A 24,525-nucleotide genomic window follows, 5' to 3' on the forward strand; every position below is an offset into this window, starting at 1 on the left:
CAAACACACCTTACATCTTAGTAAAGAAGTCAGAAAGTACCAACAAAGATGATATGCTTTTTTTCCTACAACAATGTTTAATCTCCATGCTGAGAAGTCCCATTTAACTTATTTCCCCCATGCCTTTTAAAATTAGGTGACAGAGTAGAAATCCAGTCATGAAAATAAAAAGGCAGAGGTGGATGAGCCCTAGCTCAATGAGACATATCAAATACATAGCATCCTGGTGTCACAGGGCAGACAGAACTGTCCTAGACAGTGTGGGGAAAAGATGGGCACTCGAGAGGTAAAAATTCTACTTCGTGATCACTCACACTTGAATGGTGCATTAGTCATTGAACAAGGGCGAGGTGAAGGGGATAAGGGAGGGTGGTAGAGTTGTAATTCTCTATGAGGGGTGGGAACATATACTCATGGATGGGAACTTTTAAGTAGCTATGTTTATTATTACTTTTTTCCAGCAATCTTGCAAGAGGCAGAGTGTGACACTGAATTGAGTGAGACGAGCGTGTAGGTGGGTTGGCGAGGAGCCCTTCTCTTGACGCAGGCCTCTGGCTTGTCAAGGAATGGCTGGTTCCACTGCTGGGCTGTGTTTACTCTTTTGCTTCAAGGAAAAGGGTTTCTTGAGGGAACAACTTTACCTCCAATAGTGATTTATTTGGGTCCAGCTGGGTTACCTAAAAAGAAAGAAAATATATTCAAAAGACTGGCACAAGCACTGTTTTCTCCACATGGCATTCAGATCTTGTCTGTGCACCTTGACTCTCAGTCTGCTAAGCAGCAGCATGAACATTTCCAAACCTGTTCTCTTATTTGATCCTCACAATAAACCTATGACGTAGGTGGAGTTATTACCATCTTATAACAGAGGAAACCAGGCTCATAGAGGTCGAATCTCATAGTTGAGTGGAAAAACTAGCATTTGACCACAGGGCAGGCATAGCTTCAGGAGACTGGACCTCTTCCTGGGCAAGTGGAAGGTCCTTTGCCTCCTACATAGCTCAGCTTGACTGACAGGAGCCCCTAAGGAAAGGGTGTTGGCTGAACAGCTGGTTGGCACTCCTGGGAACTTCTGCTTGATTAACTCCCCACAGCATGGAAGGACTTTTCTGCTTGGTGGGAAAAGAGCTAAGCCTTTGGGGCTGATATGGCTAAACCTTCCTGTAGTAAACTGGACAATGTGTATTCTGCCATACCCAAAGATCAATATCCTCCACTGAGGACACTCTCCCTAGGAAGGGATATCAACAATCTCCTTGGTGGGGTGGGAGGATTTTTAGTTTGAAAAAAATGAGTCGATGCCACAATAAGACTTTATATTTTAGAAATAAAAAAAAAATCATTATTTTATAATATGAACTGTTGGGAGTAAAGCTAGGCAAAATCTTGGCTCAGTTGGGATAGGCTAATCATACAGGAACCCTATATTAGGTTTATGACCCCTTAGGCCAGGGCAGGGTGGAGGATTTATGAATCTGAGAGTGAGAGAAAGAAACAAAGTTTTCTTATTTATCAGAAGGGAATATAAATTTTAAAAAGTTAAGAAATAGTAGTGTAGTGGAAGGGACAGTGGGGCTCTGGAACCAGAAAGATTCTGGTTTCAATCACAGCTGTGTTGGCTATTAGCTTTGTGGCTTTGAAGTTAATATGAACCTTGCATGACTGATGTGTGGATTAAATGAGAAAAAAATATATATAATTAGCACAGTGTCTGGCACAGAGTAGGTGTTCAGTGAAGGCTCCTGTGTATGTGAGTAACCGTAAGGATGGACAGACAGATCAATGGATAGTTCTGAGTGTGTGTGATGGGAGGCCAGGTAGTCTGCTATGTGAGAGACAGGGGCTCTGGGCCAGCAGTCTGCAGAGTGTACAGCATTTGAAGCCAGCAATCTTGTCCTCTGCTCAACTCAAGCCACACCTAATGAGATGGCTCTGCTTGTTTTCTCCTAGCCGAGGGGGATGGGGTCCCTGAGAGGCTTGGTGTCACAAGCAGGCTGGCGAGCTGAAGGAGGAACACGATCTTTGACTGTATCCAGATGGAAACCTGGTATGCCCAGGAGGGTCATTAAGGAGACACAACCACCTCCAGAATCCTCTCTGCTTATACAGACCCCAGAGCAAAGGGGCTCTACTGGTATCTCTTGGGTTCTGGGCAGATGGGCAGGCAAGACAGTGGGGAGGGCCCAGCCTGCTGTCTGTCTTCCAATGCACGGGGGGCAAGCTGCTGGCAAATGTTTACCCACTTCCCCAATTAACATACAATATTGTGCTGTCTTTTGTCAACAGAGCCTCTGCTTCAGACTCGTTGGTATTTTTTGCCCAGCTGCTTTGTCTATTGTTCTTAATTAACATGCCAGAGCTCTTCCGGCATCTTCTACTTTGTTATTTGTAGTTTGTAAATATGATGTTTGTTGGGAGAAACCATAATCATAATAGTGCCAGAACTATGCAGACTGGCAGAAAAATTATGCTATAAAGCAAAACAGGCTGGGAGGCTGCCTGCTCCCTGCTCCCTCCTTGCACCCTGCTTAAGTTGTCAACATGCAAGGTCAGAGGTTCAGAAAACATACCCAGTTTTCTTAGACTCAGTGTCCAAGAAAAGTTAAGGGATTTTCTCTGTTTTTTGGGGTGAGATGGCTGGGGCTTGAAAAGGAGGAAAATAAAGTTTCTCAAATCCTGTTACATGCCAGGGACTTTATATTATCTCATTTAATTCCTGTAACAACCATGCAAGGTGGGTAGAGATGACAAAACTGAGACTCAAAGTTGTAGCCACTTGTTTAAGGCCACATGGTAAGGGTCTGTCTATACAGCATAATGGTTAAAAAGGCTGAAGCAAACTTAGATTCAAATCCTTGCTGTCACTCTACTAGCTATAGACCTTGAAGAAATTATAGAACCAGAGAGCCTAGGTTTTCCCATCTTTAAGATGAGAATAATCAGTTTCGCATTCATAGGTTGGTGTGATGGTTAAATGGAATATTAGTAAAGTGTCTGGTACACTGCCCAAGCCAGTACTTGCTCAGTTGGTGGTAGCCATTACTGGCTGGAATGTTGCCTTGGGGAGGGGTCCTGGTCTAACCTCAGAGCTGGAGCTTTCCCCTGAGGCCTCTTGGGGCCCAGTCTGCACCAGGCTGCCTTCTTATTTCTGCCCTGCTGCCCTTAGGTAATGCCTCAGTATCTGGAGACCCCCTTTGATAGCCTCAGTGGGGCTGTGCTGAACTACTTCACAGCAAACATGGCTATTTGGGGGCTGCTCCTTCTGGTACCCCAGATCAGAAGCACTATTTTTTTCTTTGAAGATCATTTTAGACAGGAATTTTCAAAATGAACAAGGACAACCTCTGCTTCCATTTTTATTTGACTGTCTTGGACAAAAAGACTGTGGGGAACCTAGGGGGATGAGGTTTTCCCCTGCAAGATAGATGGCCCAGTGTTCTGGGTCCCACTTAAGAAGGATGTGGGGGCACCTGGCTGGGTCAGTTGTTGAGTGTCCCCGACTTCGGCTCAGGTCATGATCTCATGATTCTTGAGTTCGAGCTCCACATCGGGCTCACTGCTGTCAGTGCAGACCCTGCTTCAGATCCTTTGTCTCCCACTCTCTGCCCCTCCCCCCTCTTGCACTCTCTCTCACAAAAAAAGAAAACATTAAAAGAAGAAGGAGAAGGAGGAGAAGGAGGAGAAGGGGGAGAAGGAGGAGAAGGAGGAGAAGGGGAAGGGGAAGGGGAAGGAGAAGGAGAAGGAGAAGGAGAAGGAGAAGGAGAAGGAGAAGAAGAAGAAGAAGAAGAAGAAGAAGAAGAAGAAGAAGAAGAAGAAGAAGAAGAAGAAGAAGAATGTAGAGCATGCCAGAAGGGACCTCCAGGCAGGGAAGAGCCTAAAAACCACATTCTCTGAGAAATGGCTGAAGAGTGGGAGAGAGAGGAACTGAGACGTGGTGGTGGTGGTTGCTGCTACAGGGGAAGGGCTACCAAGTAGATCAGATGTGTTATTCGTGTTATTCACTGTGCCAATGGGCAGAGCTTGGACTGGTGGGCTAAAATCGCAGGGGAAGCAGAATTCAGGTGGTCAGAAAGAACTTTTTAACAGAGCAGCAGCTGCTGGTGTGCTACTGTGCTACTTTCTTCTTCCTCCTTCTGTTGTTTTCTTCTTGTTCTTCATAACCATCGTCATAGCAGCAACTAGCATTTACTGAGTACCTACAATGTAGCTAGAACCGTGCTAAGTGCTTTATATAGAGTACCTTAACCATTCCTCAAAAAGTCAAATGAAGTAGGTATTATTATTGCCATTTTATAGTTGAAGATACCATGGGTTATCCTGCTCAAGGTACAGACAGAATAAGATCTCACACTCAAGTCTGTCTGACTCCAAAGCTCATAACCAGAATGCTTCTGACTAACATGTCAATAGGCTGCCTTGTGGAAGTGGAGAAGTAGGGAGGGGAGGGGAGAATGAGTACATTCTCTGTTGACCCTCAAAGCATTCAAATAAGGGTATATTTGAGAAGATCATGAAGATAATAATAATGGCTAACATTTATTAAGCATTCATTTTGTAATGGGTATATTCCAAGCATTTTACATTTATAAGATAACTTAATTCTCATACTAATCTTCTGAAGTAGGTATAATTATTATTCCCATTATACAGATGAGAAAACTGATCCATGGAACACATTAAGTAACTCACCCAAAGTCTCAACGCTATTCAGGAAAGAGCCAGAATGTGAATCTAGCTTTGAAGTCCATATGTAGAACCACTAGAATATTCAGCCCGAGGTGTGGCTACGAGTAGGATCCACCCAGACAAAAAAGTTGGATGAGATGGCCCTGAGGTTGTTTCTAACCAAGCTTCCAAGAGAGAAGATCTTCACTTTAAGAATGGCAAAAGATCAAGGGTCAGGAAAAAAAAAAACCCTGAAATGTTTATAAAATACGAATACAAAAACCCAAACTGAGCTTGTGTTCTGCCATTTACTTGGGACTTTACTGAATTATTGACTCTCTAAATCAACAGAGAAACCCACCCTTTGGGACTCCTTGGGAGAAGAGGCGCATTCTCAGATAAGAGATATGGCCTGACTTTGTCTGTTAGAAAAGGAAAGTCAGTCATTTTGACATTTTATTCATTATACTTAGGAAAAGTGAATAATATATATTCTTATTAAATTAATATTTTAGCAATTCATCTTTGTGAAACTTATGTTAGCAAAAATGGAACAAACAAAGCTATTCTTTCCTAGATCAATTTTCTCAGCAGTTTGAACTTTCATATACATCTTATTTCTATTACTTCCCTGGGCCTCAGTTCCTTTTTAAAAAAAGTCTAACAATGCTATTGAGAAAAATGTGAATCAATGTGATAGAATCTCATCCAGGCCACACCAAGTGAGTCCCAGAATGTTAGGGGGAGAAAGTTCCTTAAGTGCCAAAAGTCCAACCCCTTTATTTTCCACAGGTTGCCCACCTGAAGCTCAGAGAGGTCAAGTGACTTGGCCCAGGTCACAGAGTTGATAAGAAGCAGAAGTAGTACTCTACCCTAGAATTTCTGACTTCTATTTTGGGGTTCTTTCTAGCCACAACATTCTGCCTCTCACTTAAAAAAAAAACCGAGCATAAATATACTACTACTACTACATTGGGGGCTACCTCAGAGCAGGAGCTGAGTGATAATAAAATAATAATAGTGGCAATATATGCATAGTACTTTATAGTTTACAACATATTTACACAAACATTGACTCACAATCATATAAGATAGATATTATTATCAGTTCTTGTTATTTTACTTAATTTTGTTAACAAAATTAATGCTTTTATTTTGAAACTTGAATGAAGATAAATTTGAATCTAATATTTTCACATTTAGGAAAAAATGCTAGCTTCAACAAATGTTGCTGGAACAACTTAACACTGACAGGCAAAAAGACTGGATCTAGATGCAGACCTTACATCTTTCCCAAAAAATTAACTCAAAATGGATTATAGACTTAAAGGTAAAACACAACACTAGAAGATATTCCTAGAAGATAACATAGGACAAAACCTAGATGACCTTGGCAATGGCTTTGATTTTTGAGATACATCACCAAAGGCACAATCCACAAAAGAAATAATTGATAAGCTGGACTTCATTAAAATTAAAAACTTCCGTGAAACACACTGTCAAGAGAATAAGAAGACAAACCATAGACTGAGGAAAAATATTTGCAAAAGACACATCTGATAAAGAATGATTATCCAAAATATACAAAGAATTTTTAAAACTCAACAATAAGATGAACAACCCAATTAAAAAATGGGCCAAAGAGCTTAAAGGCACCTCATCAAAGAAGATCTACTACAGATGGCAAATATGAAAAGATGCTCCACCATATCATATGCTATCAGAGAAATTCAAATTAAGATAAAAATGAGATACCACTACATGCCTATTAGAATCGCCAAAATCCAGAATATTGACAACACTAAATGCTGGTGAGGATGTGAAGCAACAGGAACTCTCATTCATTGCTGGTGGGAATGGAAAATGGCATAGCACTTTGGGAGACATGTGGTTTCTTACAAAACTGACCATATTCTTACTATATAATCCAGTAATTGTACTCCTTGGTATTTACCCAAAAGGAGCTGAAAACATGTCCACACGACAATCTACAAGTCTGTACACAGATGTTTATAGCACCTTTATTCACAATTGCCAAAACCTTGGAAGCATCTAAGATATCCTTCAGTAGGTGAACAGATAAATAAATTGTGATACATCCAGACAATGGAATATTATTCAACACTAGAAAAATGAGCTATTAAGCCATGAATAGACATGGAGGAAATCTTAAATGCTAAATCAAAGAAGCCAATCAAAAAGGCTACATACTGTATGATTCCAACTATATGACATTCTGGAAGAAGCAAAACTATGGAGACAGTAGAAAGATCACTAGTTGCCAGAGGTTGGGATGGGTAGAGGGGATGAATAGGCAGAGCACAGAGGGTTTTTAGGACAGTAAAAATACTCTGTATGATGCTATAATGATGGTTATATGTCATTATACATTTGTCCAAACCAATAGAATGTATAACACCAACAGTAAACTCTATATAAACTATATACCTCTGAGTGATAATGATGTGTTAATGTAGGCTCATCAGTTGTAACAAATGTACTACTCTGGTAGGGGATGTTGATAACAGAGAATGTTGATAATGGATAATGGGGGAGGATATACATGTAAGGGGGTATATGGGAACTCTCTGTACTTTCTGCTCAGTTTTGTTGTGAACATAAAACTGCTCTAAAATATAAAGTCTTAAAAAAACATGCTAGGTTGCATTTTTTTGAATGTTCCCAATGTATTTTAATAGCTTATGAGGGAAATGCACTGCAGTAGTACTTGAAAACCATGCATTGGGAATTAGCCACATTCTGTAGATTAGGAAATGAGATCCAGACATTGTGTTTGCCTATGATCGCACAGTATAAATGGTAGAGGCAGAACCAGAACCCAAGCCTTCTGACCTGTTTGTTTCCTTATAATTTCCATTATAACTATTCTCCCACCTCCTTCATGTGGTATAACTGTGTTCTCACTCTGTGAGTTACAGCCTTAAGGTTCAGTGTGTGGAATGGGGAAACAATAAACCACCAGTGGTTTCTATAATTTATTCTTGCTTTTAGAGTAAAATTTGCATTTCTGAAACTTCCGGCATCTTCAAGGGGAGAAAAGCTCTGTTCTCATATTTTCTGTAGTATTTGGCTGCTCTCCTCTGGGAGACCAATACCACCATTTTCTAGACTGTGTGCTGGCAGCACTGTGTGCAGAGGAGCCTTGCACAGCCTGATCCCCAGGAGCAGTCCCTTTGCTACACTGGCAGAAAGTTCACAATCTTTCTGTAGCCCACACAGACAGCAAACAGTAGAATCTCATCCATACCCCTTCTTCCTTCTCCTCCCTCCCACAGATGTGAAAGACAACCAGGTCCCATCCTCTACGTTAGAAAGACAGACAGACACATGACCACACAGCCTCTGCAAGCACTCACTCACCTTTCAGCCCTCAGCAAGCTCTCTCTCCTCCACATTCCTCTGTACTGACCGCCACGGCTGTATATTTATAATGGTGTCAGGATGTAATGGGCCAGGATGTACAGGTTCCAGTTCTGGCTCTAGTGGTGGGACTTTGGACAAATCACTTTTCTTCTCTAAGTTTTAATTTTTGCATTTAAAAAAAAAATGTGGGGGGGCAGTGTAATGATTCATTGAGGTCAACTGGGCTGCAGTTGAGCTTTGGAAACAAACACGTGGGTTCAAATTCCAGCTCTTGGCCATGCTCTAAGATGCTTAGAGATCCAGTTTCCTTCTCTATTGGGTGAAAGCATTGTTGTAGGGATTAAAATAACTATCATAGAGCCTCACACATGGAAGCAACTATAATTTAATATCTTCTTTATATCTTAGTAGATGTCATTTGTGTGGTGCGAGCTCCCCAATGATCTAGGGAGGGAGACTTGGGTTGGATTCCTTTGCTAAAACCTCCTCTCTGATGACCATCGATAAGTTACTTAATTTTCTGGTTCATTGTTTATTTATAATAGTGAGACATTTTTGCCACCCAGCATTGTTGTGAAGATTATAAGATGAAGCTTATAATCATGAAGATTTATTTCATACTCCTGCTTCCACACAGAGGGACTCTGGGATGCTCTCCCCATTTCTCACACAGGGTGAGAGGAGATCTACCTGTTTGGTGAAGATGGGAGAAGAATCTAAACTCAGCCCCTTCCTTTCCCTTTTCTGGAGCCAAACCTGCTCTCCTGTTACAAGGGGCCCGCACTGACCAGTTGTATACCCAGGACTGTGTGGGCAAGTCTGTCTCATTTAGGGACAAAGAATGTATCAGTAAGACCCCTGGCTGCAGATCCCAAGCCACAATCTCTGATCAACATGTTCAGTAACAAAGGTGATATTTGTATTCCCCCCGAAGTCCTACTCTTTCTGTTGGTCTTATGTCTTTCAATTAGTCTTGGACAAGTGAAGTGAAGGGATATTATTTAAATGGCACTTAAAACCCCAAATGCCCCCACAACACTGAACAGGGGCTTAACAGTTATGATTGATGTAACTTGATGTAAGGGTCATAACTCTTTTTTTCTCAAAGTCTATTCTGCTTTGGTTAGAAGATGAGAGCAACCTAGTCAGGGCATTAATCAATTCTAAATTGCCACAAAAAAAAAAGCCTATTCTTAAAGACATGCTTTTTTTTTTTATTAAAAGTTTATTTATTATTTTGAGAGAGAGAGCACCCCCACAAGTTGGGGAGGGGCAGAGAGAGAATCCAAGCAGATTTTGAGCTGTCAGCACGGAGTCTGACACGGGGTTTGGGGCTCTATCTCATGAACTATGAAATCATGACCTGAGCTGAAATCAAGAGTTGGACGCTTAATTGACTGAGCCAGGTGCCCCAAAGACATGCTTCTTAAAACAAGTTATCTGAGGGGTGCTTGGGTGGCTCAGTTGGTTAAGCGTCTGACTTCAGCTCAGGTCATGATCTCGCGGTCTGTGAGTTCGAGCCCCGTGTCAGGCTCTGTGCTGACAGCTCAGCTCAGAGTCTGGAGCCTGCTTCAGATTCTGTGTCTCCCTCTCTCTGCTCCTTACCTGCTCACTCTCTCTCTCTCTCTCTCTCTCTCTCTCTCAAAAATAAATAAACATTAAAGAAAATTAAAAAAAAAAACAAGTTATCTGAACACAAAATGAATGTGCTGACAAACTTCCTTCTGAAGAATGTGTACATAACACACTTCAAATCCTGAGCTCTTTCTGCTCTAGGAGGCAGCACAAAGACTGCTTACGTAAGTTTCCAAATTAAAGTGAAGCTGAATATATATATCTGCTTTTGGTTCTGTTCAAAATTAGCATTTACTTTGAACATGAGAGAACAACTAATCTTTTGGTATAAGTAATCCATTCTGTTAGTTACTCCATTAAAAAAATGCACATTAAATACTACAAGTTTAAAAAATAATTACTAACATCATCATTAATAGTTACCATTTATTTGGCATTTTATAAGTGCCACATGCTATACTAGTTGCTTTATATATTATCTAATTAAATTGTCATAATAATCCTAAGAGGTAAGTACTCCTATTATTCCCATTTTATAGATGAATTCTTTGAGGTTAAAAATGGTTAGGGGATTTGCCCAGGATTACACAGGTAGAAAAGATAAGGCTAGAATTTGCACCCAGTTTTGTGAACTTCCAGCTTATATCAGATGCATCCCCCTTCATCATGTCTTATCCTACTTCTAAACAGGGAACAGGTAATGTGACTAACTGGCTTTCCTTTGAGCATAAAGAAAGCAGGCCTCTGCAACTTCATCACAGCCCGTTTTTCCTGTTGTGGTATGAGCTTTGTTCTTCCCCACAGGAACACAGGCTGTTTTTTGTTACTGTCAATGTGGTCTTAATAGCTAATTGTCCATTTTCTTTAACTACCTTCTGATGAGTTGGGAATCCCTAAAAAGAAAGGCCAGTTATACCCACAAAGTATCAGAGGGAGAACTTAAGACCTGATCGATCTACTGGTCATATGCTGATCAGGGTGTGAAAAGACTTTGGTAACTGTAAAGTCTTTTGCAAACATAAGGGATTACCCATCATCATCATCATCACCAAGCAGGACAATGCCAGTTTTCACTCATAGCAACTTCTCTTCTATATTTGCTGAAGGTGGTAATGCAACCCTAAAAGGAAAATTCAGTCTGGAAGGGTGCCACTACGGGACTACTCTATAGCTTATTTCCATCCCAGCTTCCTGTGTAGTTTCTAGACCAACATGTCATCTTCTTGCATCACAGGTAAGAAGTAGCACTGGGACAAGACTTTCCAGAAAACAATGACAGATCTCCTCTTTCCATTATTAAACTGTGGTAGAATAACTGGTGTGCTACAGAGTGAGGTTGGGTGGGCTTCTGCAGCTGCAAAGAATAGGGTCCTACAAGACATTTTATTTCCTTGACTTTTTTTTTTAAGATGGGAAGAAGGGAGAATGAAAGAAAAGGTAAAGGAAGAACAAAGGGAGAGAAGACTAAAGTGGCAAAGGGATAAAAATAGTATCTTATAGGCTGCCCTATCTGTTCTTTGTTTTATCACATTATAATAATGGTAACAGTTAACCATTTATTGGGAGCTTACTAGGTGCTAACTGTTCTAAATGGTTTACACTATACAGCCCTGTGAGGGAGGTGCTATTACTTCCACTTTAAAAATGAGAAATAGAAGCTCAGACAATTATATAACCTGCCTAAGACTGAACAGGCAGGAAGAGGCAGAATAAGGATCTAAAACTAGGTCTGGCTCCAAAGTCTGTGTTCTTAACCATCACACCAGATAGTATTAGTATTGCAGTCATACACTAGACTATTTATTTCTAAGTCTCGTACTTAGAAGGACCATCCTTTTCATGTAACTGAAGCACGTATCTCCCCAAAACAGAGTGTACTACTATGTCAGGCAATGGGAAAATATCACTATCTAGCTCCTCAATTATCACAAACCCAGTGATTGTTAGATCTGGAAGGGATTCTTAAGTTTATTTATTTACTGAGAGAGAGAGAGAGAGAGAGAGAGAGACAGACAGACAGACAGACAGAGAATCCTAAATAGGTTCTATGCTGTCAGTGCAAAGACCGATGTGGGGTTCAATCTCATGAACTGTGAGATCATGACCTAAGCTGAAATCAGGAGTCGGACACTTAACTGACTGAGCCACCCAGGTGCCCCTGGAAGTTTAAAAAAAATTTTTTTTTAAATGTTTATTTATTTTTGAGAGAGACAGAGACAGAATGCAAGTGGGTAGGAGCAGAGAGAGAGGGAGACACAGAAGCAGAAGCAGGCTCCAGGCTCTGAGCTGTCAGCACAGAGCCCGACATGGGGCTCAAACTCACAAGCTGTGAGGTCATGACCTTAGCCAAAGTTGGATGCTCCACCGACTGAGCCACCCAGGCGCACCTGGAGGGTGTTTTTATCTCTGTAACAGATGAGGACAGACAAGTCCAGTGAGGGAAAAGAATTTACCCTAGATTACTTAGCATTCATGGCAGATGTGGGACCAAATCTAGATTCTTCATTCCCACTCTGTGCTTTTAGACAGGCTGTTAATGAGGACACAGGCTCTAAAGTGTTGCTAATGTCAAAATGGCCTCAAACTTGGCGCATTGTCAGAGGGAGACCCTGAACACCAAATGAAAGATGTGACCCTCTCCTTGCACTGGTATCCCTGGTGGTGGCTCTGGTCACTATATTATTAAACAATGATGTTAGTTTAATATCATCTAGTGGGGAAAGCCCAGAGGGAATAGAGGGGCTTCTATCAAGATGGGTAGGGTGGGGGTGGGAAGGAAAGCCTCTTTAGTCTAGAAACAGAAGATCCTAGTGTACAGAGTGAACATAAAAAGCAAAAAAATAATAAAATAGTAGAGAACATAAAGAGAATGAGAACAGGCATGTGTCCTCATTCTGGGAAGGGGTTCCCAAAATTAGTCCCTCTTGGGCTCTAGAAGACATGATTTCAAGTAAATAAAAGAAGACCTACTTTATAGAATGGTTTGCAAGCTCACTGTCCCTGAAAGCCTAATAAATAGGGCACAGGCAAATTCACAAATGAGGATTCTATAGTGTGGCAAGAGAAATAAAGTGCAGATCAGCTCCAGTGCTGTGGCAGGTTATAGGTGTGCCAGGATACTAGCCTTCTCATCCCTTAGGGCAACCAGAATCCTCAGGGCTGGGTTGCCTCTAACCCTGAGCAACTTAGTGTGGTTACCCCAAAGAGGCATACAAACGTTTTCAATGTGTGCAATGATTTGTAAAAGGCTAGAAGCACTGGTCTAGGGGACATGCCTCACTTTCAGAGGCTGATATCATGGAAGGCAGCCAGGTCCTTATATAAAAGGTTCCTAGGAGGCCTCTGATAAAAGATTGGTCTACAAAGCAACCACTATGCTTGTAGAGAAACCTGTTAACTGGACAGGTTCAGAACTGTTACCTCAGCTTAAAAACCTGAGAAAGCCTGATTATTATCTGCCCTATAGTTTCACCACTAGGCATGGACTAAGTGCTAATTAGGGAGGCAGTAAGAATTCTAGTTCTGCATGTATGCTCTTGACCAAGTCATTGAACCTCCAGAAGACCCAAATTTCTCATCTGTGAGCTGGTGACAACATCACTCAATACCTAATAGGTTCTAACAGACTATTTCCCTCCGTGTCTTTATTTCACACTGTCACTTGAGAGAGTTGAACAAAATGTCTGATCCTGCCTCTCTTCTTAAATTTCTTACATGATTCCTTACTACAACAGGATAGTCCCCTTTTGCTTTGGCCACATTTTCCCAATTTCCCAATGGATGGTGTTTCTGGCAAGGTGTTTCTAGCATATCCATAATGGAAGAGATATGATTGGAAAGACAGTTTGGAGATAGATCATGAAGGGTTTGAATGTCTTATTAGGTTTAAACTTTTGAAAAAAACTTTTCTCCCTGGCTTCAGAGGGATCTGGAGGGGCATGCTCGATGTGCTCTTCAGGCAGAGTGGCTAGGGAGAAAGTGAACATTTTGAATGCATTTTAGTACTCAAGCAGGGCCACGCGAGCTGGTGTGTGCGTAAGTCTGCACGCAAACACTGCTCAAGAGCTGGAGCTTTGAACAGGAGTTAAAAGAGTTGAGTCCCTAACGACATACAAAAGACTTGCCGGTGTGATTTATTCTGATGTATTTACTTATCCAATTACCAAAACAGCAGGAGATCATTAAATTTTCTAGTTACCAGATGCAGCACGTTCAATATCTTAAATGTTACCAAGGCTCTCTCTGAGCTATTTTGATATTACATTTCATCTGCCCAAAAGCTTATGAAACTGGAAGGCAAGAATCATGAACAGAACAGGTGTTTTCTTTGAAGGTTGGTCCAGCAGGCGCCTGTACAATACCAAACTTATACCAGAAACTCCCAAACTCTCTCCTGGACTTAAGGAAAAGTACCATGATGGGTAACAAAAGTATTCAGGAAAGAAGATGCTAAGGAAATAGTACTTGAAGGTGGCTGCAGATATGCATTTTACCTAGTCTGGTTTTCTTCATGCTCATTTCCTGTCAGTTCAGTCCGTATGTCCACAGAAGGTCAGGGTTCAGAGTAGAGGAGAACAGAAGGTACCAAGCATGCTTTGAGAGACTGCAGACCTGGCTCCTAACTCTAGCACACTGCTTCTAACTACCTGTGTGATCTTGGGCAAGTCACTGTTCCTCCTCTGAGTTTCCTTCTGTTAAATAAGGATGTTGCATCTGATGCACCACTTCTACACCTGCTGTGAGCATCTACACAGCTTGTTTTCCACTGTACTTTACACAAATGTCTCCTGGATAAGATTGAGCAACTTAAAGACAGGAACTGTGTGTTTCTGTTTTCTGTATTTCCAGCTTCCTGCAAGGAACCTGGTATATTATATGTTCTCAATAAATGATCAAACCAAAGAGGTACATCATGGAACACTGAAAAACACAGATAGCAAGCCTTTATTAACAACATTTGTAAAGTTAAGTGGCAAAATAGATATTTATTCTATTTTATTTTGAAAAAAAAAATGCATCAAATAAGTGGTATCTGGGCTTAAATGTTATGAAAGGGTGGTGGTGGCCTGGCCTCAACATTCTTTCTCTAAATACTGTCCTCTCACAGACCTTATGCTTTAGCCAATTAGAGCAGTTTGTTATTCCCTAAATATATCTGGTGCTAAATATATCTGGTTCTCCACTCTGAACCTTTGCTTGTGTTGTTTCCTCTATGTTATTTCCTCTACTGGAATGTCCTTCCTCCCCAGTTCCATCTGTTGAAAACTTATATACATCCTTCAAGGTTCATCTTAAATGCTACTTTATCTATAAAACCAGGCCCTAGTGACAGAGCCTAACTTAATCTCATTCTCTAGTTCCTTGTAACAGAGGTAATCATAAGTGGCATCTTCTCCCATTCACTGGGCCATGGCTTCTGGAACACAGGGGCCACATATGTTCATTGTGGTCTCTCCCTCAAGTACCTATTCTGCACATGTAGCCCACGTTTGCTACACTAATACCTCTGTTTCAGCTCATGCTCCTCAGACAAGATGGTTGCCAATGTCTGTTGGCAGACTTAAGGGGAGTGTTTAAACTGAAATGTAGACACTGGCAATGCCAACCTTGTCCTTTGCTAAACCAGCCTTTGACCAGGCAAAGCTACCCATTTATGGAGGAGGCTCTAGCTCAAAGGATCAGCTACAGTCTCACACTGAGTTATCTGTCTTTGTGCCTCTCAGGTTTGTCTAGGAGTCTATCTCTCCAGTTGGGTTGAATTTTGAGGGCTTAAATGAGGTCTCACTGGCTGTCTATCCTCAGGGCCTAGTGTATTGCTGGAAACAGTGTGAGTTCAATAAATGTTTGTTGAAAGACTGACCTATTGAATGACTGAATAGAGGCTCCCCACTCTTCCCTGGAGTCTCCACCAATCCAAAGAAAGGGAGTCAAGAGGAGCTGTATTCCCAGGTCCCTTCTGTACCTTCCTCCTAGCCTCACTCTGACAGTAGGCAAAGCTTGTCAGTAATACCATTAACAGATCATCCTAGCAGGCCCCTGGCTGTGGACTCTCTCTGGCCCTTGCTTTAGTCCTGCTGCACAGACATAGAGACTGACAGTAAGTTTGCATCAGTTGCCCTTTCGGAAGGGATAGATTTTTCCTTGTCTATTTAAAATGCTGTTGGAATTGGCTAATTAGAAGGATTTAAAAAATCTTAATACTCTAAACAGAGAAAACTGGTTCTGAATTATTAAGCAACATTTTCAGTGCATCTGAATAACCTTAAGTGACTTAGCTGCCACCTGATCCTAAGCTCTGGCTCAGATAAATAAATGTGAAATATTGTCAAAGCTCCAGCTTATAGAACCCTCCAGCTACAGTAAATAAAAGCTTAAGTCCCCATAAACTGCCTGGGACAGAGACATTCTCATATAAAAGGAGAGAAGATGATCTTAAATAAAGCTAATACGATCAGAAAGCCAATGGTTTTGTTCTAGTTTTTAGAATAGAGTTGTCAACAGGGCAGGTATTATCTATATCTGGGTCATTTAATCAGAGAATCACATAGTATCAGAGCTGAAAGATTAAGAAAGCACTTAATCTCTTCATATTTCAGATGAAGAAAGTAAGACCCAGAGAAGTACATACCTTGCTTGAAATCACAACAAATGGCTGAAAGAACTAAAATTCTGTCCCAGACATCTGGCTCCCAGCTTAGTTCCCTTCCTAGTCTATCATACTCTTCTGAGAACATACTGTCAAAATGAGAGGCTGACAACTGGCTGTTAAAAAAACACCTGAAAATTTTAACCAGAGGGGTGACTTCTAGAGCTTAAATTCTAGAGTCTCCATGGTTTCCCCCCAAACACTTTGGAGTTCTCTTCCATGACTATGCAGGGGGAAGGGGGAGAGACATGGAATGAGGAAGGGAAGGAGGGAAACCCTAATTAAGTGAGGGTGAATGTGACTATATTGTGGTCCTCTCTTGCTTATCCTCAAGCTGCGAGGATATCCTGAGTTTCTGCCTGGTGAAGATGGAAAATACTAAAGCAAAAACCAAATAAAAACAGTGGATGCGTGAATGGGCAGGAATACTTTATTTCTTTTCATTTATTTACTAAACAAATATTTCCTGAATGTTTACTACAATGTCAGAATCCACGCTAGGCACTGGGATACAACAGTGAACAAGACACTATTTCTGTCCTCAGGGAATGTAGAATCTAGGACAGGATGCAGACAAGAAATTGGCCCACTACAATTCAGAACAGTAAAGGGCTATGACAGGGAAGAGGCTCAGCAGGGGAGCACAAGGAAGGTAAACCTCAGTCCTAGGGTGTCAGTTTATTTCTCTTTCCTCCTTGATGCATTCTAATATGCACACCTGTTTCCTCCAAGCGAATGAACCATTTTTCTGACTTATACTTTCATATACAATGAATCAGTATTAACTACTATGTGCCAAGCACAGTACTAGGGAATATTCAGATAAATTAGACATAATCCCAAATAACTTGATGTGTGTAATTCTTTTTTTGTTTAAAAAACATACATCTTTTTTTTTTTTAATTTTTTTTTTTTTCAACCTTTATTTATTTTTGGGACAGAGAGAGACAGAGCATGAACGGGGGAGGGGCAGAGACAGAGGGAGACACAGAATCGGAAACAGGCTCCAGGCTCTGAGCCATCAGCCCAGAGCCTGACGCGGGGCTCGAACTCCCGGACCGCGAGATCGTGACCTGGCTGAAGTCGGATGCTTAACCGACTGCGCCACCCAGGCGCCCCTAAAAAACATACATCTTAACCTTCATTTTGTGACTGTGTAAACCAGGGCCAAGCATTTCTGCTTTTGGTATCTTTTGGTTTTCCTAGGCCTTGATCAAGTTACTTTCCTTCTCTGTATCTTGGTTGTTTCATCTATAAAATAGGGGTCTTTTCTAGTTCTCAAGGTCTAAAATACATGCATGAGGAAGGCCTGTTCACACAAGGCTCTTACATGAAAGCCAACTAGAGGAAGGAAAGTGAAATAAATTTGGAAATGTCAAAAGAATCTTCAGGTTTGGGATTCAGCCATAGACATTAAACCTGAAGCCTTGAGGTCCTGTTTCCAGGTAAAGAGCAGGGTGTGGTCAGGGTGCAGTAGGCTGGGACTGGGCTGGGTCTGGGGCTGGGGCTGGGCCTGGGGCTGGGGCTGGAGCTGGAGCTGGAGCTGGCAATGCAGTGAGGCCTCGTGGGGGGGGGGGGGGTTTGGCATGTTGATGCAAGTGCTAATGCACTCTGGAACTCCAGCACTGGCTTTGAAAATTACAAGGAGTGTCTAGAAAAGGTTAATCTGCGCATATACACGTTTGCAGTTGTTTGTATTTACAATGGGGTTATTATACAGACTTTAAGTGAGTAAAGCATGTCTGCAGAAGCACCTGGAATATTGAGCACAGAACTAATGATTTTTTATTTATGGCCAGAAGGAGTCAGATTGGATTGTATGTAAAGCCTTTAAAAGTTTATTTGATTTCTGATATAGCAATTTTGAAAGGTATAATGCTTTATAAACCCCTTATAAAATTAACTTCTGGGACAAAGTAAATAATTTTGTAAAGGTTTAAATACATCAACATACCTATACATAATCAGTAACAGTCACTCCATTTTATGTTTGCATGGTATGGGGAAGGGGCCTGAATTTTGGAAATTAAATACTGGTATTGACATTTATTGTGCAACCTTAAAAAGTTTAAGAACTCTAAGCTTCCATGTCCTCATCTGTAAAATGGGAATAATATCTATCTTTCACAGAACTAATATACTTGATTATGCATATAATGGCACAAAAATAAATGGCTTTCATTCATTGTCCTCATTCCCTACCATTCCAAGTCCTTTGTAAATGAGTAGAAAGGGCAGAGACAGTTTGTGAAGGCTCTGAATTCCATTCAGCTTCCATGAAATGGCTATAATTGCCTCAAACATTATTTAAAACTCTTCTGTGTTTTCCTTTAATCTGGTCAGGAACATAAGTGATGGGTTTTCTTATAAATATCACTGGTCCTCTCAATACCTCTGTGGGTTAGCAAAAGCCTTGCCTTTTCTTGCCACCAGCTTCATCATAATAGCTTAGATATAGACTTACTACATGCTGGTGCTTTAGAAGTATCAGTTCATTTCATTTTTACAACAACCCTGTGAGGTAGGTACTATCATCCTTATCGTATAGGTGAGGAAACTGAGCTATATAGAGGTTAAGTAATTTGCCCAAGATCAAAGAGCTAGGAAATGGCAGAGTTGAGATTCAGCCTGGGATGTTAGACTCTGATCTTTTAACCACCACCCTATACTGTCTCTCCATCACTCATCTCCTTCAAATTCACTCTAGTCACTGCCAGGGGCATTTTCTGGTTTAGAGCCAGTGTCATAGTTTAAATCCTCTGATAGAAAGCACCACCTAGATTTTCTCCTGGTACCCCAGACTCAACAAATCTGTCTCAAGTGAAATTTGCCTCCTTAGCAGTCTTCTTTGATTTCTGTACACGGTAGAAACCATCTTTCTCATCATTCACAACTCCTTTCTACCCACCCCCCACCACTGACTAGTTTGACAATCACCAAATCCCATTGATTATTCCTTTCTCCTGATTCTGCCATTTCTTCATCTCTATTTTTTTTTAAAGTAGACTTCATGCCCAGCATGGAGCCCAATGCAGAGCTTGAACTCATGACTCTGAGAACAAGACATCAGCTGAGATCAAGAGTTGGTTGCTTAACTGACTGAGCCACGCAGGTGCCCCGTTCTTCATCCCTGTTGATGCCCTCTTAGTTCATACTTCCACAGCTTATTGTCTTGTCTACTGCAATAGTTCTATCTGGTCTCATTTTTCCAGGCTCTCCCTACTCTAATTCCTCTTAATAAACATCCACAAGCTTTAGACGACAAGAAAAAGGCAAAAAGATGGAATCAAAAGACCTAAGTGGAGCCACTGCTCTGCAACTTAGTAGCTATGTCAATTTGTGTTAGCCACATGGGAGCTGTAAGCCTAAATATTTCATCTTTATTACAAGGGTTAACACCTACCTTAACTAGTTCAAATTTCCAGTGGAGTTGTTTTTTGTGAGGGCAAGAACATTGTCTAGCCTATTCACTATCATATCTCTAATGTCTTGTGCATAAGAGGTACTCAAATAATATTTGCTAGATTAATACATAGAAGACTCTTCAGTATTTTTCCATCTCTTATCTCAATTCTTTCTGTGCCCAACTTCATATCCTAAATTCTATCACAGAAAACTGTGTGCAGTTCCCCAACATATACTGGCTTATATTCCTATGGTTTTTGTTCATGCTTCTGCTTGGCAAATGTCCATTTATTTTAACTTTTTATTTTGAAAAACTTATAAACTCACAGGATGTCAAAAAAATAGTAGAGTCCTTTGTACCCTTGACTCAGCCTTCACCCAATGGTACCATATTATATAACTATAGTGTGATAAAAAACAGGAAACTGACACTGGTATCATGCTATTAACTAGACTATAGGCCTTATTCACATTTTATCAGTTTTTTTTTAATGTTTTTATTTATTTTTGAGACAGAGAGAGACAGAGCATGAGCAGGGGAGGGGCAGAGAGAGGGGGAGATACAGAATCTGAAGCAGGCTCCAGGCTCTGAGCTGTCAGCACAGAGCCTGATGCGGGGCTCAAACTCACAGAGTATGAGATCATGACCTGAGCTGAAGTCGGAGGCTCAACTGACTGAGCCACCCAGGCGCCCCCACATTTTATCAGTTCTTATGTGTATTCATCTGAGGGTGTGTATGTGAATGGTTATGTACAATTTCATCTCATGTGCAGATCCGGGTAACCACCACTATGATTAAGATACAGAATTCAACTATGAAATTTATAGTCACACCTATCCCCTACAACCACACCCTCTATCCTTATTCCCTGGCAATCACTAATTTGTTTCCCATCCTTATAATTTTGTCAATTCGAGAATGTTATATAAATGGAGTCATACAGTATGTACACCTTTTTGAGATTACCTTTTTCTACTCAGCATAATGCCCTTGAGATCCATCCAAGTTGTTTCACGTATCAAGAGTATACTCTTTTTATTGCTGTTCCTTTTTAAAAACACTTGTTCAAATCCTGTTTCTTCTGTGAAGCTCTACTGACCTTCAAGTAGAACTAAACCCTCTACTGTTCCTTGGGTTCCCACTATAGCCAGTATAGACTATCACAACATTTTTGATCCTTGAATATCTTTATTTGGTCATTCATCTATAAGGCCTTTTGGTCACATCTTTGTATCTTTAGTACCTAGCGAGTACTTGGTAAAACTAGGCACGTGTTAAATGTTTATCAAATTAATGAATGTAGACTAACTTTAAGTTATGGGTAGAAGTATTTTTAAAAAAAAAATTTTTTTTTACACTTATTTATTTTTGAGAAACAGAGGGAGACAAAGCATGAGCGGGGAAGGGGCAGAGAGAGAAGAAGACACAGAATTTGAAGCAGGCTCCAGGCTCTGAGCAAGCAGTCAGCACAGAGCCTGAGGCAGGGCTTGAACCCACAAACTGTGAGATCATGACCTGAGCTGAAGTTGGACTGAGTGACCCAGGCGCCCCCGGGTAGAAGTATTTTTGAAAATAGTATGCAAGTGTTCCTAAAAGGCTACACAGCTCATATTATAGTTGGTCTTCATTATTCCAGATCCTACAATTTGTAAATTAATCTACTTGTTAACATTTATATGTAACTCCAAAATCAACATGTGCAGTACTTTCATAGTCATTTGAGAACACATGCAGAGTGGTGAAAAGTTTGAGTTGCCTGATACACATGTTCCCAACCAAGGTCAAACAAGGCAATACTCTGTTTTATTGTCTCAGCTCTGATAGTGTAAACAAATGTCCTTCTTGTGGTAGATTTAGTCACATGGCTTTTTTTATTTTTGTGCTTTTTGGGGTGATTTTGCAGTTTCAAATGGCCCCCAAGCATACTGCTGAAGTGCAGTCTAGTATTCCTAAGTTTAAGAAGACTGTGATATGCTTTATGGAGAAAATGTGTGTGCCAGATAAACTTCAGGCATGGGCTATAGTATTGCTGGCCATGATTCATTGTTAAAAACACTATATATTAAATAAGATGTCTTTGAACAGAAACACACAAAAACAAAGTTACATACTGATTGGTTGATGAAAACTTATAACCAGAGGCTCATAGGAACTTAACCCTGTATTTACCTTAGGAACAATGTTGAGTATTTGGTAACTCAGTGTTTGTGGCAACTTTATACAACATAACTACTGTGAAAAATGAAAACTGTACTTCTCAGTTCTAAAACCAACAGCTCCCTATAGCCCACAGAATGAAATAAGAATACAGTAATTTCTTAACCTCATTTACATTGCTCACCACAATCTGTACTACTGACAAAGACCTTTCTGTTCAGCCAAAGCAATGTATTCTTCTTCATGTTGTGCCTAGCTTGGCAAGATGTGTCCCATGCCTGCTATGGTGATTTCCTGCCTTATGTCCTCTACCAGACTTGGCCTTATAGGCCATGTCATAATCATCATCACACCCACCATAGTGTGCCATCCATACATCCTTCTGTCCATCCTATAGTCAGATCTTGGTGGGTCCTTACTCTGTGGTAGGCCTGTGCAAGCTCAGTGCCAGAAAATGGAGGTGCAAAGGCAAATAAGATGCAGTACAGATACTGCCCAAGTGAACTTACACAGAGCAGACCCTGGAGAACTCTGACATAAATTAGGTAAAAATCTCCAGGAGGAAATAAGCCTGTCTCTTACCCTAGGAAAAACACCATAAACTAATTTAGAAATGTTTCCAACTATGAAAGAAATCTGCTGGTTTGGTAAAACAGAAGGCAGATATTAAACTCTAGATATTCCTAGTTGAACACCACTCTTAAACTTTTATTATTAGGCCTGTAAGGCACACTGTTTGATATCTTTACTTGAAAGCTGGTAGTTTCCAAACAGTTAATATTGGACCGAGATCCTGTCCTCTTGAAACCAAAACATAAAAGAAAAAATAAGGATAGGAAAGAAGAGGTGGGCAGAGAAATAATAACCATTACCACCATACCAGTTACTATTATTAGAGTCTAACTATATGGCAAATGCTGTATGTATTAAATATTTTACATTTGTCTTCCTTTTAATGCTCACAACAATCCTTTAAAGTAGGTATTGATACTCCCATTTTTACTAAGAGACTAAGTAACCTAAGATCACTCAATGGAAAGCTGATCCAGAATTCAAGGCCAGGTCCATTTGACTCCACAGCCTGTGTATGCTCTTGTTTCAGGATACAATGCCTCTGAAATGTGATTGAAAAGAAGAGGTAGTGTTGAATAAATCATCTTTACAGTGTTGATTTATATTTGCTTATAAAACAAGCAAGGAAAAATAAATACCAACAACTTCTCCTTTATTTTAAGTAGCCAGTTTGAAGAAAGTATTCTCTCTGGGAGGGAAAGTGGCTGAACCCTGAAAGACAACTGCAGAGGCTCTTAGCAGACTACTGCAGATTTTGGGGCAAGTTTATATTGAGTATGTTGGCACTCTAGAATTAGGAGATGCCAATCTCCAGGGATTGTGCTTTTCTCAGGTTCTGTTGAACATCTCCTTTGACAATACAGGGTTAACTGGTGCTTATTAGTACAGTTGATCCTTGAACAACATGGTTTGAACTGAGCAGGTTCACTTATATGTAGATTTTTTTTTTTGATAAATATAGCACTGTACTATTAATGTATTTTCTCCTTAATAACCTTTTCTTTTCTCTAGCTTACTTAAATTGCAAGAATACAACATATATTACATATAACATACAAAATATGTGTTAAATTACTGTTGATGTTATTGGTAAGGCTTCCTGTCAACAGTAGGCTATTAGTACATAAGTTTTTGGGGAGTCAAAAGTTATACGTGGATTTCTGACTGCACAGGGGGTTGGCACCCCTAACACACCCATGGTGTTCAAGGATCAACTGTATTCTTTGGAGGCTACTTTGACCCTTCACTACAGGACTAAGTTCTGTTACAAGTGAAGGTAAGAGGCAAAGTCAAATGCTTAGAAGTTTCCCAGTTTACAGAGTTCCACCTACATATCCACTAGTAATCCCCAGAAATGAATTTGAGATGTGAATATATTAAAAAATAAAATTATAAAAAAAATTATAAAATTATGTGCAGAGAAGGGTTAACATAGCAGACCTGACAGCTATTCTTTTGGAAGTTTTGCTTACGATGTTGGCCGTTGGCTGGCATTTAGGAACTTGGGTTTGGAGAAGCTTCCCACTATTCCCAGAACTGGTAAGAGTGTCTCACTATGCCCAAACTGTTTGTGGAAACAATATAATTTTTGCTGAACACCTGCTTTCCTTCTGGGATTCTGGAATTTTGGGACATGCCACTGCAGAGGGTACATACATGATCAGTCCTCAACTAAAAATCCTGGGTACTGAGTCCCTAATAAGCTTCCTTGCTTGGGAAATTAAATATGTCCTATGTGACTCTACTGCAGGTGGACCCTTGGAAGCTTGTGCCTGGTTTCTTTTTTTTTTTTTTTTCCTAAGGGAATATAATGGTAAAGTTTATTTTTTTTTTATTTTATTTTTTTTTTTATGAAATTTATTGACAAATTGGTTTCCATACAACACCCAGTGCTCATCCCAAAAGGTGCCCTCCTCAATACCCATCACCCACCCTCCCCTCCCTCCCACCCCCCATCAACCCTCAGTTTGTTCTCAGTTTTTAAGAGTCTCTTATGCTTTGGCTCTCTCCCACTCTAACCTCTTTTTTTTTTTTTTTTTTTTTTTTCCTTCCCCTCCCCCATGGGTTCCTGTTAAGTTTCTCAGGATCCACATAAGAGTGAAACCATATGGTATCTGT

At 40.5% G+C, this 24,525-nt stretch overlaps 1 protein-coding gene across 6 annotated transcripts in view; it reads right to left on the reverse strand.

Moving 5' to 3' along the window:
• Positions 1 to 421: 421 nt before the first annotated feature.
• The window catches only part of FAF1 (Fas associated factor 1), a 529,019-nt gene continuing 504,915 nt past the window's right edge, over positions 422 to 24,525 (reverse strand). For all 6 annotated transcript variants that reach the window (XM_030328128.1, XM_030328134.1, XM_030328133.1 and 3 more), the window contains one exon: positions 422 to 677. In XM_030328128.1, coding sequence (XP_030183988.1) covers positions 594 to 677 — 84 coding nt within the window. In that variant the 3' untranslated portion in view covers positions 422 to 593. The remainder of the gene's footprint in view (positions 678 to 24,525) is intronic.

The sequence above is a fragment of the Lynx canadensis genome, chromosome C1, assembly GCF_007474595.2.
Source record: "Lynx canadensis isolate LIC74 chromosome C1, mLynCan4.pri.v2, whole genome shotgun sequence".
NCBI lineage: Eukaryota > Metazoa > Chordata > Mammalia > Carnivora > Felidae > Lynx > Lynx canadensis.